This window comes from Herpailurus yagouaroundi, unplaced genomic scaffold (assembly GCF_014898765.1).
Source record: "Herpailurus yagouaroundi ecotype Mexico unplaced genomic scaffold, PumYag 189, whole genome shotgun sequence".
NCBI classification, from domain to species: Eukaryota; Metazoa; Chordata; class Mammalia; order Carnivora; family Felidae; genus Herpailurus; species Herpailurus yagouaroundi.
In genome coordinates, this window is record NW_024412420.1 from 2440476 (window position 1) to 2458011 (window position 17536).

General features: G+C 34.8%; 1 protein-coding gene across 3 annotated transcripts in view; it reads right to left on the reverse strand.

The window, feature by feature from the left end:
• The window catches only part of VMP1 (vacuole membrane protein 1), a 128730-nt gene that overhangs the window by 15788 nt on the left and 95406 nt on the right, over positions 1-17536 (reverse strand). For all 3 annotated transcript variants that reach the window (XM_040496960.1, XM_040496958.1, XM_040496959.1), the window contains 3 exons: positions 14183-14263; positions 9658-9774; positions 4402-4463 (listed from right to left, as the gene is read on the reverse strand). In XM_040496960.1, coding sequence (XP_040352894.1) covers positions 4402-4463; positions 9658-9774; positions 14183-14263 — 260 coding nt within the window. The remainder of the gene's footprint in view (positions 1-4401; positions 4464-9657; positions 9775-14182; positions 14264-17536) is intronic.

Below are 17536 nucleotides of genomic sequence, written 5' to 3' on the forward strand. Positions count from 1 at the left end.
CAGAGCCCGACGCAGGGCTCGAACTCACGGACCGCGAGATCGTGACCTAGCTGAAGTCGGACGCTTAACCGACTGCGCCACCCAGGCGCCCCTAGACACTTGTATTTAAAAGCACTTCCTACTTCAAACTGTAGGAAAACAGATCATGTCAAGCTCAATTGGAGGATTTGATTAAAAGATGTTATTCTTGGGGCACCTGGTGGCTCAGTCAGTTGAGCGTCCTACTCTCGGTTTCGGCTCAGGTCATGATCTCACGGTTTTTGAGTTCGAGCCCCATATTGGGCTCTGTGCTGACAGTGCAGAGCCTGCTTGGGATTCTCTCTCTGTCCCTACCCCATTCATGCACTCTTTCTCTCTCTCTTTCTCTCTCAAAAATAAATAAACTGTAAAAAAAAACTTTAGAAAGATAATGTTATTCCTGACAAATATGAGAAAAACAAAAAAACAAAACAAAACAAAACAAAACAAAAAACCAAACACCTATTGGCAGTTGGTAATACAGAATTATTATCTGCCAAGTCTGGTTATTTATGCCATTTAATACATTATCTAGAAAAGAAGTTAATGAGGTAATCCCTGTAGAAAGCACGGGGGAAAAGAGGATACCAGGATGTTCCAGTATCCATGTCCTAAAAACAATTTTAAAAGTATGATACCATCCATTTAATTCAATTAAAACTGGATTCCAACAGGTCTTGAATATCTTAGAATACCTTTATGCAAAACCACCTTTAAAAAAAAAAAGTTTATTTGTTTTGAGAGAGAAAAAGAGAACATGTGCACGTGTGCACACATTCACACACATGATTGGGAGAGGGGCAGAGAGAGAGAAAATCCCAAGCAGGCTCTTTGCTACCAGCATAGAACCCAGTGCAGGGCTTGGTCTCACAAACTGTGAAATCATGACCTGAGCTGAAATCAAGAGTTTGATGCTTAACTGACTGAGCCACCGAGGCACCCCATATGCAAAACCATCTTTAAGAAGAATCACTGAATAAAAAAAAAAAAAAAAAAAAAAAAAAAGTTTATTTATTTTTGAGAGACAGCGAGTGGGAAGGGGCAAAGAGAGAGGGAACAGAGGATCCAAAGTGGGCTCTGTGCTGACGGCAGAGACTGATGAGGGGCTCAAACTCATAAACCAGGAGACCATAACCTGGGCACTAACTAACTGACTGAGTCACCCAGGCACCCCAAGAATCACTGGATTTTCTGTGAAGGGCTGTGCTAGATGAGCTAGTAAAGGGAAGAAAGTACTGATTTTGAAAACCGTAAGAATTCCACTTTTGATTTGCTGGCCTATTATTATAAAGACTCTTATTTCTATTTACTGTGTGTAAGTAATACAACTTTTTAGAAACTCCAAAGGCTGGGGAAACACTCTGGGTTATGAAATGATATGCGAATTTTTATGGGCCAGATCTTTATTTGGATACCATGTATTCATTTATCCACTAGATAGTTATCAAGCACCTGCTCTGTGTCAATCAAGATGCCAGGTGCTGTAGACACAACAGTGAACGAAGGCATGCCCTCTGCCAATAAGAAGCATACACGTTAGTGGTAGAAAGACAATAATCATATACCCTCAAACGTAAATGGAAAAACACAACTGTCAGTGCATGTACAACAGGCGTCTCTAGAAAAAAGGATATCTGATTTAGTCAGGGAAGGCATTTTGTTAATGTAATAGTTGAAATTTAAAGGACACTGTCTAGGCCACTGGTTCTCCATGGGGTTAGTGGTGGTTGTGGAGGTATACATGCATTGGGACATTCGGTAATGTCTACAGACATTTTTTAAAAATTATTTTCAATGTTTATTTATTTTTGAGAGAGAGAAAGAGAGAGAGAGGGATGACCAGAGAGAGAGGGAGACACAGAATCTGAAGCAGGCTCCAGGCTCTGAGCTGTCAACACAGAGCCCGATGAGGGGCTCAAACTCACAAACTGTGAGGTCATGACCTGAGCTGAAGTCAGCCGCTTAACCGACTGAGCCACCCAGGTGCCCTGACATTTTTAACATCATGACTGGGAGAGACTATTAGCATCTAGTGAGTAGAGGACAGGATGCAGTCAAATACCTTACAGTGCACAGGACAGTCGCCCACAACAAAGAATTACCTGGCCTAAAATGTCAACAATGCAAAGGTTAAGAAGCCCTGAACTAGGCAAAGGGAAAAGCAGAAGCAAGTAAAGACCATTCATGGGAGACTCAACAAGAGAAAATTATAGAGGATACATCATACAAGATTCATGATCATGTTCCTGATCACGTTCAGGAATTTTAGCTTTATTTTAAGAATGAAGGAAAAAACAAGTAAAAGTTTTAAAAAAGATGAGGAGCTGGGGGTAAGGGCGGTGGTGGTAATGTGCTCAGATTAATATTTTTAAAAGGTTACTAACTGCGGTATAGAGAACAGATTAGAAGGGAACATAATTTGATGTGAGTAGGGAAGACAGGTAGTTAACTAATCTTTTTATTTACTTATTTACTTTTTCTTTTTAATTTTCAACGTTTATTTATTTATTTTGAGGGAGAGAGAGAGAGAGAGCGAGCACAATGGGGAAGGGACAGAAAGAAGGAGACAGAATTCCAAGTAGGTTCTGTGCCATCAGTGCACAGCCTGACATGGGGCTCAAACTCATGAACCTGTGAGATCAGGACCTGAACCGAGATCAAGAGTCAGATGCTTAACTGACTGCGCCACCCAAGCACCCCACTAATCTTTTTAGAAACTCCAAAGACTGGGGAAACAGAAGGTGGTAGTGGTGGGTAAGTTGTTGAAAAACTTCCTTCTATAAATGCTCAGCATGGGAACAGAAGAAGGGAAGGATGTAGAGTGCTACATGCACAGTCATTCCTATAATGTGTGGGTTTTTGTAGTAGTCAGCTGTGTGTCCTTCATAATTCTTGAGGTGGAACAATAAACTCTAAGAACAGATGAAATGCCTTCTTTGTATTTAAAAAATAAGGGACAAGAATATTTCTTCTTTCTTTTTGAATGTTATGTATGGTGACTTGTAAACCAATTCATCTGTAAGGATCCAGGCAACAAAAAACTGGAGTAATTAAATTTTAATGTATAAACTATAATCCACATTTGTGATCAGAAGCTTAGGAAGTAATAAAACCAATAACTGGCCCTACTGAGTATATTCTCAAGAATATGTTTTTCCTCAATTATTATATTAAAACCATAATAGAAAATATTAAAAACTATTTTATTACAAAATATCTATAGAAGAGAATAAATATAATATACAAGGTATGGTTTAAAGAATAATAAAACGAATACTTATAAACTTACCTCCAAATGGCAATTTTTTAAATAGCAAAATTGTCAATAGTGTTTTGTTTTACAAATGGCTTTTAAGATAAAGATTCATGTTAAAACTACATAAAGGGAAAAAAACACAAAAAAAGCCAAAAAACTACATCAAGTGTACTTTCTACCACTGGGCAGTTAAACTTTTTTTTTTTTAAGTAATCTCTATACCCAACATGGGGCTCAAACTCACAACCCTGAGATCAAGAGTCATGTGCTCCATGGACTGAGCCAGCCAGGAGACCTTGGGCAGTTAAAGTATTAAATGAAAACCTCATACCTGTAAACACTGAATTAAAAAAAAATATATAAAAAGTTCAATTTGCTATCTGACAGTATTCCTATTCCAGTTAATAATCTGATTAACCAGATAAAATGAGTCTGTCTTTATTTTTATCAAAGTCAACTCCATAAATTTATGACATTATCATTTAAAGCATAAGTTAAAACTTACTTCTATAAACACAAAAATAAAAGCTTTGGATAGGCTAGGCTTTTTTTTTTAAATGGCCGGATTTTTCTCTAGTGAAGTAATAGGTTCATAACTGACCTATTTTCTAATATTAAATCATCTTATCATGCCTTCTTTAATGAAATATTAATATTTTATGTAAGATTTATATTTAAATTAAAGGCAACTGTGTATCTGGCATCCAATTTTGGCTAAAAATCACAGCACTGTACTAAAGCACCATTAAACTGTAATAATACACACATGTCTTTTATATAAAGAGAATTTCTTATTTCTTTGGAGGAGCAACGGTCTCAAACTCCAAAGCTTCTTTTATTCTTATTTTTAAACTTTATTATTTTTTTCCAAAGCTTCTTTTAAATCAAGAATTATATGACTTTAAAATTAAAATTAAATTAAAAATTTAAAATTAAATAAGGGTTATCTGAACTTCATCTTTCTCAGCTATAGAGCAAGAAAGTCTTCAATTTAATAACAGGGCAAAAGATTTTTCCTTCTCAAAAGATAAAAAAATAAGCATTAGAAAAATTATGTTTCAATAAAATCTTTTATAAATTTTCTTCTGTTCAGTGATATTAATATTAGTCCACAAAGAATTACTTACCCGATGAAAGCCACCATCTGCTCCACTATGTGTTTGCTGAATGTTATTATAACGAAGATTTTCTGTAAAGAAAATGCCAGTTAAAATATGTTACCCAAAAAAAACCCCACTATAAATTCATAATTTTGATAAGAGTTTAAAAAGATGAGGTACTGCCCCAATTGCAATTTTTAAAATTCTTTAAAAAAACAAAATATACGAAACACCACTTTACTGACAAATGCTACCTACTTTGTATTTTAAAGATGTTTTTCCTTTAGCACAGCTGTATTCTAACCAGCATACACGACCATGTCTGAGGGAAAAATATGAGTCATGAAACCCAAGGCTGGGTGGACATTCCGCATGTTCTATGTATCCTAGAATGGATACATAGACAAACTGAAGTCATGGGTTCCCATACAGACCCCACTACTGAAATTAAAGCTGATCAGCCTGATGACATGCGTCTGGTCTAAATCTAATCCATAGGATCTTGAAAAGCCTGTATGCCCTTCATAGAAAGTTTATAGAAGTTATTATTAAAGTTCCATTTTCAGATCCTGAATGATTTTGGACTTTTAGGTTTACTATACAAGCAAAAGTATCAACAGTTATTCAGAATCTTTATCAGATTTGGGTCATTTCAATTTGGTGTTTTTTAGTCCTCTCCATTAATTAAAGATGTTGACATCCTACCTTCCAAGTAAAGATGTCTTTAGGACTAACAGGTAGCAAATGTCCTCAACTCAAATAAATGTTCAAAATAATATATAACATAAGGCATTATTATGGATTTTCAGGGAACACAAAGATGGCAAGGACACTTCCTTCTTCAATGCCCTGAAGAAATTAAAATATTTTTCTGTATTATAGTAGAAAAATGATAAATTATGTGTGTGTGTGTGTGTGTGTGTGTGTGTGTGTATATATATATATATACACACACATACTATAGATGACATTAGTAGTAAAAATGTGTTACAGAAGTTCAGAGAAAGGAGAGGTACATAAGTACAATTAGAGATTCAAGAATGTGGTATTAAAGTTTAGCTCTAAAGGATTGATAAGAATTCTGATTAAACATGAGTAATTCAAAGTTGTCCCTCGACTGCTTAAATCTTTGTTATTGTTTGTCAAATAATAACTTCAGACTATGCAACCACAGGGGAGGGAAGAAAAATAAAATAAATAATAGTAGACTTCTTTTTATCCACCCATTATGAATCTCAGGAAAGTGGCTAAATTACACTAAAGCATATCATTTCAGGTAGAAGACTAATAAAGCAATGATATTTTCTTAAGGAACGTCTAGTGTTAGCAGAGACATTGACAGCTGCACGGCTGGGTATGTGTAAGGAAGTAGGACTAAAAAAGAAAAAAAAAGTTCATAGTCTTTTTTGGTGTTTATGTATCTATTAATTTTTTAAAATGTTTATTTATTTATTTTTGAGAGAGAAAGAGGGAGACAGAGAATCCAAAGCAGGCTCCAGGCTCCAAGCTGTCAGTGCAGAGTCCAACGTGGGGCTTGACTGTAAGATCATGACCTGAGCTGAAGTCGGACGCTTAACCGACTGAGCCACCCAGGCACTCCCATATCTATTAATTTTAAAAAGATTACTTACTACTTATCTTATGGAAAAAGCAAGCACATATAGATGTCAAAAATAGTTACAAAATGGATGGTGATTTCATAAACAATGTTACACAAATGGTATATGAAGATTACAAAACTAACAAGACAATTATACAGATCATTTTAGGAGAAAAGCATTATATACAAGGGTCCTTCTAGTTTCCATACTAAAAGCCAGTTAGGTGGAACTATAAATCTTTCACTAACAATGGCTTTTGCCTCTCAGTGATTTCACCACCATGAGTTTTCCCTTACCATCATTTCCTAACATTGAAAATAAGCCAATGCCCAGATAATTGCATAATTTCACTGCTTGAAAACAAAACAAGACTTTCTTTTTATATGGAACAGCTTGAAAATTCACAGTGCTGGGCAAGACATAAATGTGTCAGATATTTAAGAACATATGTCTCATCTCAGAGTCATTCGGGCTGGAGGTCTGAGTGGGGATTCTACCAAATAAACAGACACACGGCACAGACCACCAGACAGCCCACTCAACCATGTGTGCAGAATAGTCAAGGGAAAGGGTTGAGTAGGAAAGAAAAGAAAAAAAAAAAAAAAAAAAAAAAAAAGAGGGTGTAGGGAACTAATGGTGCCAGAATGAACAAAGAAACTATCTATAAAAGAAGCGTCCTTCAATGGAAAAAGAGTCTTAAATTCATTTATTAAAAATTTATTGAGTGTCTACAACATGTCAGATGATATTCTAGGCACTAGAATACCTCAGTGAGCCAAAGACAAAATTCTCTACCTTCATGGAGCTTCCATTTCCATGTATGTGTCCATGTCGGAAAGGTAAAGAGGCAACAAACAACATACACGGTAAGTAAATTACAGGGTATATGAAATATTGAGTGTAAGTATATTGACTTTGGAAATCCCAATCTAATATTATTAGGTGGGGTAATTTGAAATTTTTAAGGGAAGTTTAACAAATAGCAAGCTATCAATAAAAATAACAATATTTTTGGCTCTTTGCTTTAGGCTGAGGAAAAAGAAGAATCAGAAGAAAAGATGGATTTGTTATTACAGAAAAATCTGTGTGTGCGGTTTCCTCCTGGTTACTTCAGAAATAGCTAAAATGCTTATATTATGCACTACTATTGTCTACCCAAGAATGAGAAATGTTTATTGTCCTGAGCTACATCTGGATGTACACCAAGTAACATGCCTTTAGAAAGTATGTGTCTCCATGATACAATGGAACACAGCAAACACATCCCATAGTCTGTTTAGTGAAGAAACTCAGATTCTCTGCTTTCAGAAACATAGAACTTTTTTTCCCTCTACACACATACAGGGAATACCTTCAAATTTATACAGTTTGGTTTGAATTCCAGAGCCTAGGCATGGATTTTATCTTCTCTAACACTGTTCTCCTACCTATGAAATTTGGATAATAACTACCTCACAGGATTGTTCTGAGATAACGAGTGCAAACTGCCTGGCACAGGTCTTGATAAATAGCAGGCATTACACAATTCAATTTCCTTAATCATGTAAGTAATTTATAGTTTAGAAGGCAATGCCAAAGAATGCAAAGAACACTGAACTTGACGCCAAAAGACTTGGGTTCAAATCCTAGCTGTTACTTACATTCTTAGGCAACTACTACTTATTAATCTTCTAAGTGTGACAATTACAAAATTGTAGTAATTTCTCTATCCAATGATTATAATAATAAAATCAGCTCACATACACTAAGTGCTTTAAAGTGTGAAGTACTAAAAAAATAATAATAATTTAAAAAAATAAAGTGTGAAGGCCTATATAAAAAAAATTAAGCATTATCATAACTTGATAAAATCTAAGAATGTTTAAAAAATATACGAATTTGCATATTGTTTTGAAGTCTGATAAGTTGCATGCCCTATCACTATAGAGTACTCTTGGCATAATAAATTTTACTATTAATTTATAGAAAGTTACTATGCAAAGCTGGACGCATAAAGTTTATGGATTCCCAGAGAGGTTGCTATCATAAAGGGAATTAAAATAATGTTATTGTTTCTTAGGCATTAATACTTTCTTTTCTTTTTAAAAAATTTTTTAATGTTTATTTATTATTCTGACAGACAGAGAGAGAGACAGCACGAGCAGTGGGGGGCAGAGAGAGAGGGAGACACAGAATCCAAAGCAGGCTCCAGGCTCTGAGTTGTCAGTACAGAGCCCGACGTGGGGCTCGAACTCACAAACCATGAGATCATGACCTGAGCCGAAGTCAGAGGCCTAATCGACTGAGCCACCCAGGCGCCCCAGGCATTAATACTTTCAAGGGACAATTAATACTTTAATTAATTGGAAGAAAAAGCAAAATGATAGCTTCCTTCTTCCCCTAGAAATAACTAAAAAGATCAAAGAAAAATTTATCTTCTGATACACTACAAAATAATTTACTACTCACCATGGTATTTTATTATTTGTAAAAATCTAACAGGGTATTGTAATATTTACCAAAGTAACTAGCATTCCCATATTAAAAAATCATTTCATTGAACAATATACTTAATGTAAGTGGCAGAAAATATATTCCTTGAAGGAGGAATGTCCTTGGAATTTTGAATGATTTTCATGGCAGGAGAGTAGAGGACAGGCTCAATAAACTCATCCCAAATGCCAAAATCTAATATTAGAAACTGGGCAGGTAGAAGTAGCTGAAGTTTTCCTGTCTCATTCTGCTCTTCTAAGAACTGAAGGTAGAGAGGTGTTAAGAAGAAATTGGAGAAAATTAAAAGATATGCTTTTAGTTTTGAAGGAATTATACCAGGGCAAAGACATTACTCACTGCTCTTGCCTTTCCTTTGGTGAATGCCTCTTTGACGTAAACCTCACTGATTAAGACATTCTATTCAGGTTAATTTTATTTTATTCTAGTGAGATTTGCCCTTTTAAAAGGCAACAATTCATGTCAAGGTTCGTATATTCATTTCCCCTCATTTTCTCTCTTCTATTCATACACACACACACACACACACACACACACACACACACACACACACACCTCTCTGTCCTGAAGCTTTTGTTAAGACTGGCTATGCACAATAGCTGATTCTCACTTCTCTAACCACAACCCACAGCTCTTTGCCTCTTCAGAGACTCCTTTCTTCCCCATTTTTTGCCACACTGACATCTGGCTGGTTTTCTGTAAAGGACATTGGTGCCCTGAGAGGAAGTATTATTTGGGGGTATGAAAGAAAAGTGGAATTAGTGTAAGGCAATATTCTCTCAGCTAATAGTAAAAATATGACATTTTTGGTTATGTATGTGAAAATGATGATGTGCATTTTCCTATATGAGAACACTATTTTTGTTTGCTAAAAGTCTTAGATGAAAAGTTTCACAAGGCAAGAAGTGAAATAAAGACAGACAGGAAGGGAGGGAGGAAGAAAGAAGGAAAGAAAGAAAACAAGGAAAAAGTCATAAAGGGGCACAATTTTCCAACAGGGACAGGGAAAACCTGCCCCAAATTCACTAACCCCCAGATGACTTTCCACAGTTAAATACCTAAGGAAAATACCAACCCAAAGAAGCAGAACCAAAATATTAACAATTCACACTGGAATGAGCAAATGAATTAAGTTTCAATGCATTTCAAAGGGCTCACCATCATCAGACAGTAAATCAGAGGGTGTAATTACCTGGATATGCATTTTAATTATTGCTTTTCCAATCAGAGTTGCACCAAAGAAAGTCCAAAAAGGTACAAGAAAATGTCCACATGTTATTCCAGCCAGGTCAAATAGAGGATTTGGAATCTATTTAAAAAACAAAACAAAACAAAACACACACACACACACACATTAAAATAGGACTTTCATATATAATCCAAGGAACAGTTTTAATTTTACCACCTACAGGTATGTGGAATTATGCTTAAGCCTTGCTTACATTACAAAGAGAGGTGTAGATTCCCTGATCAATACTAGACTGTTCAGAAGGTTAGGCAAGTAGTCTAATGTTTCTGTAAATTGGGTCTCATATTCATCTCAGGCTGCTGTTAAAGCAAACCCAACTGTCCTTTTGCTTACATTACTTATGGCTAATGCCCCATAAATATACTTTTTTCTATCACATTAGAATTGGTAAAACCAATGGACCCACAGGAATTTAATCCCATTCAGCAGATACTTAACCGTTTGGTAGCTGTGTCTAAGGTGAGGTATAAACGAAGAAAAAGTCCTGAGATTATTTCAGTAATACTGGGGTTGTAAAATCTTCAGCCTGAAATAAGAATATCATCTAGAAATCACTCATATCTATATAGCAAATATTCTTATGAAATTCACAAATATATTTATAGGCAGATGTGCTTTTATTCCTCAATGTAAAAAAAAAAACCTTGTAATTTGTATTTTGCACAGACAAATCTCATAATTTGTATGACAGTACAAGGCTGTGAGGCTGTGTAATATATTTCAAGTGTGGAAATACGAGCGCATAGATTCAGATGTTTTGAATACTCAGTCCGAGACAAAGAAGTGATTCACAACAAATACCTTTTCCAAACATTCCCACATTTCAAGAATGCTGAAAGACAATTTCATGTAAAAATGCAAGGAAACCACAAGCTGTTTTTGAGCACTTCATCCATTTTTCTCCCATAGAAGCACTCTGTCCTTGTGGCAGTTGGCAGAACCATTCACAAGCCAATTAATTTATATAATTTCATTTCTGAACTTTCAAAGAAAAGACTAGTTGTTTAAAAGATATTTGTCACATATGTTCTTCTTAAAAACAATGTCATGACTAAATTAGAATTCAAATATTCTTTTGTTCATAACACTTGGATTTAATAACTTTTGTTTTTCTCATCCAAATTCAAATGTTTAATGCAATTTCATGTCTTACAATCATATAATAATATCACTTGCATAGCTTTACATCTATCATTTCTTATATTTTCTCACGTGACCCGCATAACTCCATGGATTATAATTTCAATTGTTTTCCTTTATTATCAGGCTCTATCTCAAGTTGAAAGAGAAATTAAAGTATATAAGATATGTAAATCAGAATAGATTAAAAATTAGAATTTGTTAAACATGTTAAACACCTCAGTGTATGCCAGATACAGTCTGAGCATAATTAATGAGTTTATTGTTGCATGTGCATGTTATTTATTCTTTTTTTAAGTTTATTTTGAGACAGAGAGAGAGAGAGAGAGAGAGAGAGAGAGAGAGAGCGCGCGAGCAGGGGAGGGGCAGAGAGAATCCCAAGCAGGCTTTCCCCTGTCAGCAAGGAGCCCAATGTAAAGCTGGAACTTGTGAAATGTGAGATCATGACCTGAGCCAAAACCAGGAGTCAGATCAATTGAGCCACTAGGCACCCCTTCTTTTTCTCACCATCTAACTAAATACAGAAAGGAAAACTGAGATTACAAAAGCTACTAATGGGGTGCCTGGGTGGCTTAGTTGGTTAAGCATCTGACTCTTAAATTTGGCTCAGGTCATGATCTCACATTTTGTGGGTTTGAGCCCCACACTGGGCTCTGTGCTGACGGTGCTGAGCCTGCTTGGGATTCTCTCTCTCCTTCTCTCTCTGCCCCTCCTGCACATGTTCTCTTTCTCTCTCTCAAAATAAATAAAGAAAACTTAAAAAAAAAAAAAAAAAGAGCTACTAAGTAGCTTTGAAATTTTCCCTCAAGTAGGAGTTTGTTAGTTTAAACGTTAACAACAAAATAACTAAAGACTTCTTTTTACCTTAAAGTATATACTTTTAATACTTTAACAGAAATATCAATTTTCTGGAAAAAAGTTCCTGGAAGGCCAAACTGATCTATCAATTTCTGTTCAATACTGACTATTCCTAGTCAAATATAAAGAAGACTGACTAGTATGGAAAATGGATTTGCAATAGTGAGGTCACAGAGATAGATGAGTGCCAAAGAATAAATACCATTTTTTATTTTAATAAATTGAAGGTACTCATGTTTTCCCTAGGAATAATGAAAGCTAGTTTTTATTGAATGTTCTGATTTTTAGGATACTTTTCTAAAGTTTCTGCATCACCAACTCAACTTAATCCCCAAAGCAATGCTATATGATATGCTTATGCTCATTTTACAGGAAAATGAGACAGATTTGACAGTTTGTTCGGGAGAGCAGGATTTCAGCAGCAGAGCAGAATTTCAACCCAGGCAATGTGGTTCCCAGGCTTGTTTTCTTAGCCTCTAAAGTAAGGACATTATTATCCATTAGGCCTCTCAGTTTAATCCCAGTCTGCTGACTTCCACAACACTTTCTACTTATCCTTGTATTTCAATGGTCTCCCTCACTAGACTTCAGGATCCTCGAGGAAAGGGAATATATCTTTCATCTCTTTATTCTCAACACTCCGTGACTAAATCAAAGCTGAGGAATAATGATAAAAAATGGTTGAACATTTATGTTCTAAGCACTGTGTTAGTTCACACACACACACACACACACACACACACACACACACACACACACATTTTAATTTTTTAATGTTTATTTATTTTTGAGAGAGAGAGAGAGAGAGAGAGAGAGAGAGATAGAGAGAGAGAGAGCAGGGGAGGGGCAGAAAGAGAGAGACACAGAATCTGAAGTGGGCTCTAACTCATAAGCTAGGAGATCATGACCTGAGCTGAGTAGGATGTTCAACTGACTGAGCCACCCAGGCACCCCTTACATATAGTTTCTTGAATCCTCAATCAGCCTTTACAATGATGAGTGACTTATTGTCCATTAAAAAAAAATTAGAAATCTAGGGCTCAAAGAGAGTAACTTGATTAGGTTACATAGCTAATAAGAGACAAGACTGGCTTAGGAATGCCAAAGCCAATTTTCTTTCTACAATATCACACTATAGTATACTTATAAACTGCTCAAATACTTGAGAGATCAAATTATGATAAAGAGCTCATACACTGAAATGAAAACTTAGATTATGAAAATTTCTAGTATTGCTGGGTCAAAGGATAGTAATTGAGGCATATGTGTATCTCACAGTATCTCTAGAATGTTGACATTACATTAGAAATTTTGGCACCAAAAGTCCTCTTTTTTTGGGCATTTGCTTTTGCTAAGGCAGGGGAGGGGCAGAGAGTACTCAAAGATATATTCATATTCTAGAAAATAATGGACAAAGCAGCTGTGTGTCAGTAGATAATAATTTTGTGAATTATATTTATAGCTGCAGTTTTTATTGTATCAACTAGGTCCACCTAGTTAATCTGGCCAAATCCACCACTGAACTACCAAAAATTGTGTATGGGCTACCAAAGAAAGCTTTGATCAAAATGCTCCATTTCAAATATAACTATTTCTATCATATTAGAAAAGGACCAGGATAAACACCAACTCATCAAGGAATGTTGATTTCCCAAATCTGCAATTTAAGAAATTAAGTTTTTGACATAAGTGGCTTCTTAGTTCACTGTAGCCAAAAATGCCCTTAACTTTGCCCCAGAGGTTTCAATTACCTAACTTGGTGTAAATACCCCTTAAGACAGGTTTCACATGACTTCTTCCTTATAACTAATACTTGAAACTTTGGAAAAAGACTACCTATCTATAACTCTGGAAAGAATGAAGTCATTGTTACTTGGTTAAATGCACTTCATTTTATAAATTCTTCATGGAAAGGATGAATTTTATCTCTTTTATTCTTACTGAACCAAGCCATTTAGGTCTGAAGTCATCATGGCAAGATGAAATGCTTGAAAAGTCAATAAACTAGATATGAATCCATCCAATAGAAACAGCTCATTTGATGAGTAAGATGAATGATTAATAAATTTATTTTATTAAAATTGATACTCATTAAAAGTGATAGCATTTTTGGGGCGCCTGGGTGGCACAGTCGGTTAAGCGTCCGACTTCAGCCAGGTCATGATCTCGCGGTCCCTGAGTTCGAGCCCCGCGTCGGGCTCTGGGCGGATGGCTCGGAGCCTGGAGCCTGTTTCCGATTCTGTGTCTCCCTCTCTCTCTCTGCCCCTCCCCCGTTCATGCTCTGTCTCTCTCTGTCCCAAAAATAAATAAAAACGTTGAAAAAAAAAATTAAAAAAAAGTGATAGCATTTTTGTTCACTCAAGTATGTTACCTTATTTTTTGTTAAGTGTGTTATCTTTAAAAACAAACTGGATCAATATATAAATCTACCATTTATTGGAATTCCTCACTTTTAATACAATTCACTTACTGAAGCACAGGCCAAAATTCCAAAAAATCCAACCTTCTGTACTAGGTTTTGAACTGCCAGTTTAGCCCGGGAAGCAAAGTCCTGTATAAAAGGAGGATATCAAAACATTAATGAAATGTATAGGGAAGAAGAAAAGATGGCTCTTTATAGAATTTATAATATTAAATGCCACACAACCTGATTCACTTAATCATTGGTTTAGATGAATGATTAAAAAAAATCATAGGTTGCATTAAAAAATATGAATAACATCTTGATAGAACATTAGTTACATCCTTAAAGACAAACTTTTACCACATTTCAAGAATAAGCCAAAACACTGTTACTTTATTTTTCAGATTATCTCTGGATTATCTAGGGATGAAGAAAATGTTATCAACTATCTATGAACCAACTCATTATTTTGGAAATATTGACCTACCACATGCGATTCTTTTAAAAAAATGTATTTATTTATTTAACGTTTTTATTTATTTTGAGAGAAAGAGAGACAGACAGGGCATGAGCAGGAGAGGGGCAGAGAGAAAAGGAGACACAGAATCTGAAGCAAGCTCCAGCTCAAGTTGGAGCCCAAGGCAGGGCTTGAACTCACGAGCTGTGAGATCATGACCTGAGCTGAAGTTGGATGCTCAACCAACTGAGCCACCCAGGCGCCCCTACCACATGTGATTCTTGATCTTGGGGTTGTAAATTTGAGTCCCATGTTGGATACAGATATTAACAAAAATAAAATCTTAAATAAAAATAGAAAAAAAGATTAAATTTTATGCAGATCACCTAATATACAAAATAATAAAAAATATTAAGCCTAGAGAAGTTTGTGGAATTCTGTTTTTAAACACATCCTGAAAGTAAGGAGTCATTTCATCTCTCTGAGGCAGAATCTCTTTACTCAACAGAAATTAGATAAAAACAAAGGAAAACAGACTCCTTGTTCTTTCAGATGCCTGAGTGCCCATCATCAATTATCCTTCAGGGTGCTGTAAGAATTTTTATTTGAGGGGAAAGAGCTACTTTATCCAAATAAGTGAAGTAGAAACTTCCCTTTACCTTTTTGTTTTCTTAAATTTTCTAAATTAATTTTCAGCTTGCATGTCTTACAAGGAAAACAAATTAAGTGCCTTTTTAATGGGAAGTTTTACTTGTTAAAAAGTCTGAAAGTTGTCTACTGAAAATGGATTTCACAAATCTCATTATGTGTTGAACACACACGCGCGCACGCACGTGCGCACACACACACACACACACACACACACACACACACACACACAGTGACCATGCTACTTTCAGTTCCTGTAATTTATTTTCCAGGACTTTCACAATATTCTCGGAATTAAAATTACATTTTTATACTAAACAATCCATAAACGTTTATTTAAATTCAACTAATATGAAGTTTACACACTTGTTTTCATTATAAGAAGCCAACAGTAGCAGAATATGCAGCTTGAGGGAGTATTTTCTTGATGTTTTTCCTTGCCAGTGTAGTGAAAAACAAACAAACAAAACAAAAACAACCAAAAAACCCCTCAGGGAAGCATTGCACTAGTGTCTGCACCGAATCTAAAATATTTTACGGTAGTAACTCATGTTTAGATTTCATAAACACATCTACATTTTGTTGTTTTTATTTTAAACTTATTTTGCTTAAAGCCATATATTTACAACTTACTGATATGGCTCTAAAGGCTTTATTGACATAATTTTATTGAAAACATCATTCTTTCATGGTCTAAAATGTTCTACGTGTTAAATGTAATTGTACTTTGATGCTCTGTATTTTATTTTATTTTCAGTTTTATTTATTTATGTAATCTCTACACCAAATGTAGGGCTCAAACCCATGCCCTGAGATCGAGTTGCACACTTTCTGACTGAGCCAGCCAGGCATCCCTGTTGCTTTATATTTTAAAATTTCTTTTTTTTTTTTTTAAAGCAACTCAGATACTTTTAAATTATTTGCATAGTTGACAGTTCTTTCTTATCATGTTGATTTTAAAGTAACACTGTCTATGAATATGTCTATTTATATTTCTGCTTGTTGTTAAAATAGAATTGTATCATAGGAATATTATTTGACAATAAATTCAACTTACACACACACATCCTCAACACCAGCCAAAAAAACCCTTTTACTAAAGTTTAAAAGAATCATTTCAAGCATAGTCTGCTATTCTTTTTAGGCTGGCAAATAAAATAAAATAAAATAGCCACAAAAGGACATCAATAATTTTAAAATCAATATTTTAAACAAAAAGCTTAACAATTTAATATGGTAGGTAGTCAATATTTAAGTTAAATATCAAAAGAAATTAGTATCTCATTTTAATGGTTTTGGTGTATCTGTGGGAACAATGTAGCAAGTACAATTTGATTACTTCCTCAATTATCATTCTTTATTAAAAATAAATCTGTACAACTAAAAACAAATTCCTTTTAATAGTTTCATTTCTCTGGATTCACATTTCATAAAGTTTACCTATTTCACAATTTAAATGCCTGAGAGGAACGTTTGATTCTCTAGTTCTACCTAAATAAGCAGCATGCATTTGCAATTTGTAATCATGTATCTCTTTCTACTTTTAAAAAAATAAACACAATATAAGAAAGTAAAATTATCTTTCCCACTCTCAACAACTGTGATTGTGTATTTAACTAACCATGCTTCTGAAATGAAGAACAAGAGACATTAGAAACATTTCTCCAATAACTACAATAAAACAAATGAAGCAGTGTTATAATAAATCCTTATCACGGAGACTTTAAGGATTAATAAAGAAAAAACAGATAAAGCCTTCAAGTATGAATATTCCTGCATGACTTTTACTTCACCTTTCTTTTTCCTAAGAAAAATTTGTGATTAAGGGAGAAGAGAAACTATATGGCTAGTTATAATTAGCTTGAAAAATGCTAATCTTTGAATCTAAAGATACCAGATGGATTTAAAATACATGAAATAACATTTATCTTCAAATGGCAACAGTCCACCTATTTCAATTTTCATAAGTGATCACGTGAAATTTCAAGATCTCTTTAAAAGCAACAAAAAATACCTAAACCTGTTAAACAAATGCAGTACTATGAAGATAATTAGTATTTGCTATTTAATAGCTTATATCAGTTTGAGATGGTAAATGGTGAAAAATTTTATAAATTATCTGCCTTCTTAATCATTCTATGTTAAAACTTTGGCTGACCTTGGGATGGTAATGAAGTGGCTCCACAGATAAAATTAAAAACCACAGAACAACTTTTTCAATAATAATTCCTTGTATGTAAGGGGAATTTAAAATACACTGAAGGGGCGCCTGGGTGGCGCAGTCGGTTAAGCGTCCGACTTCAGCCAGGTCACGA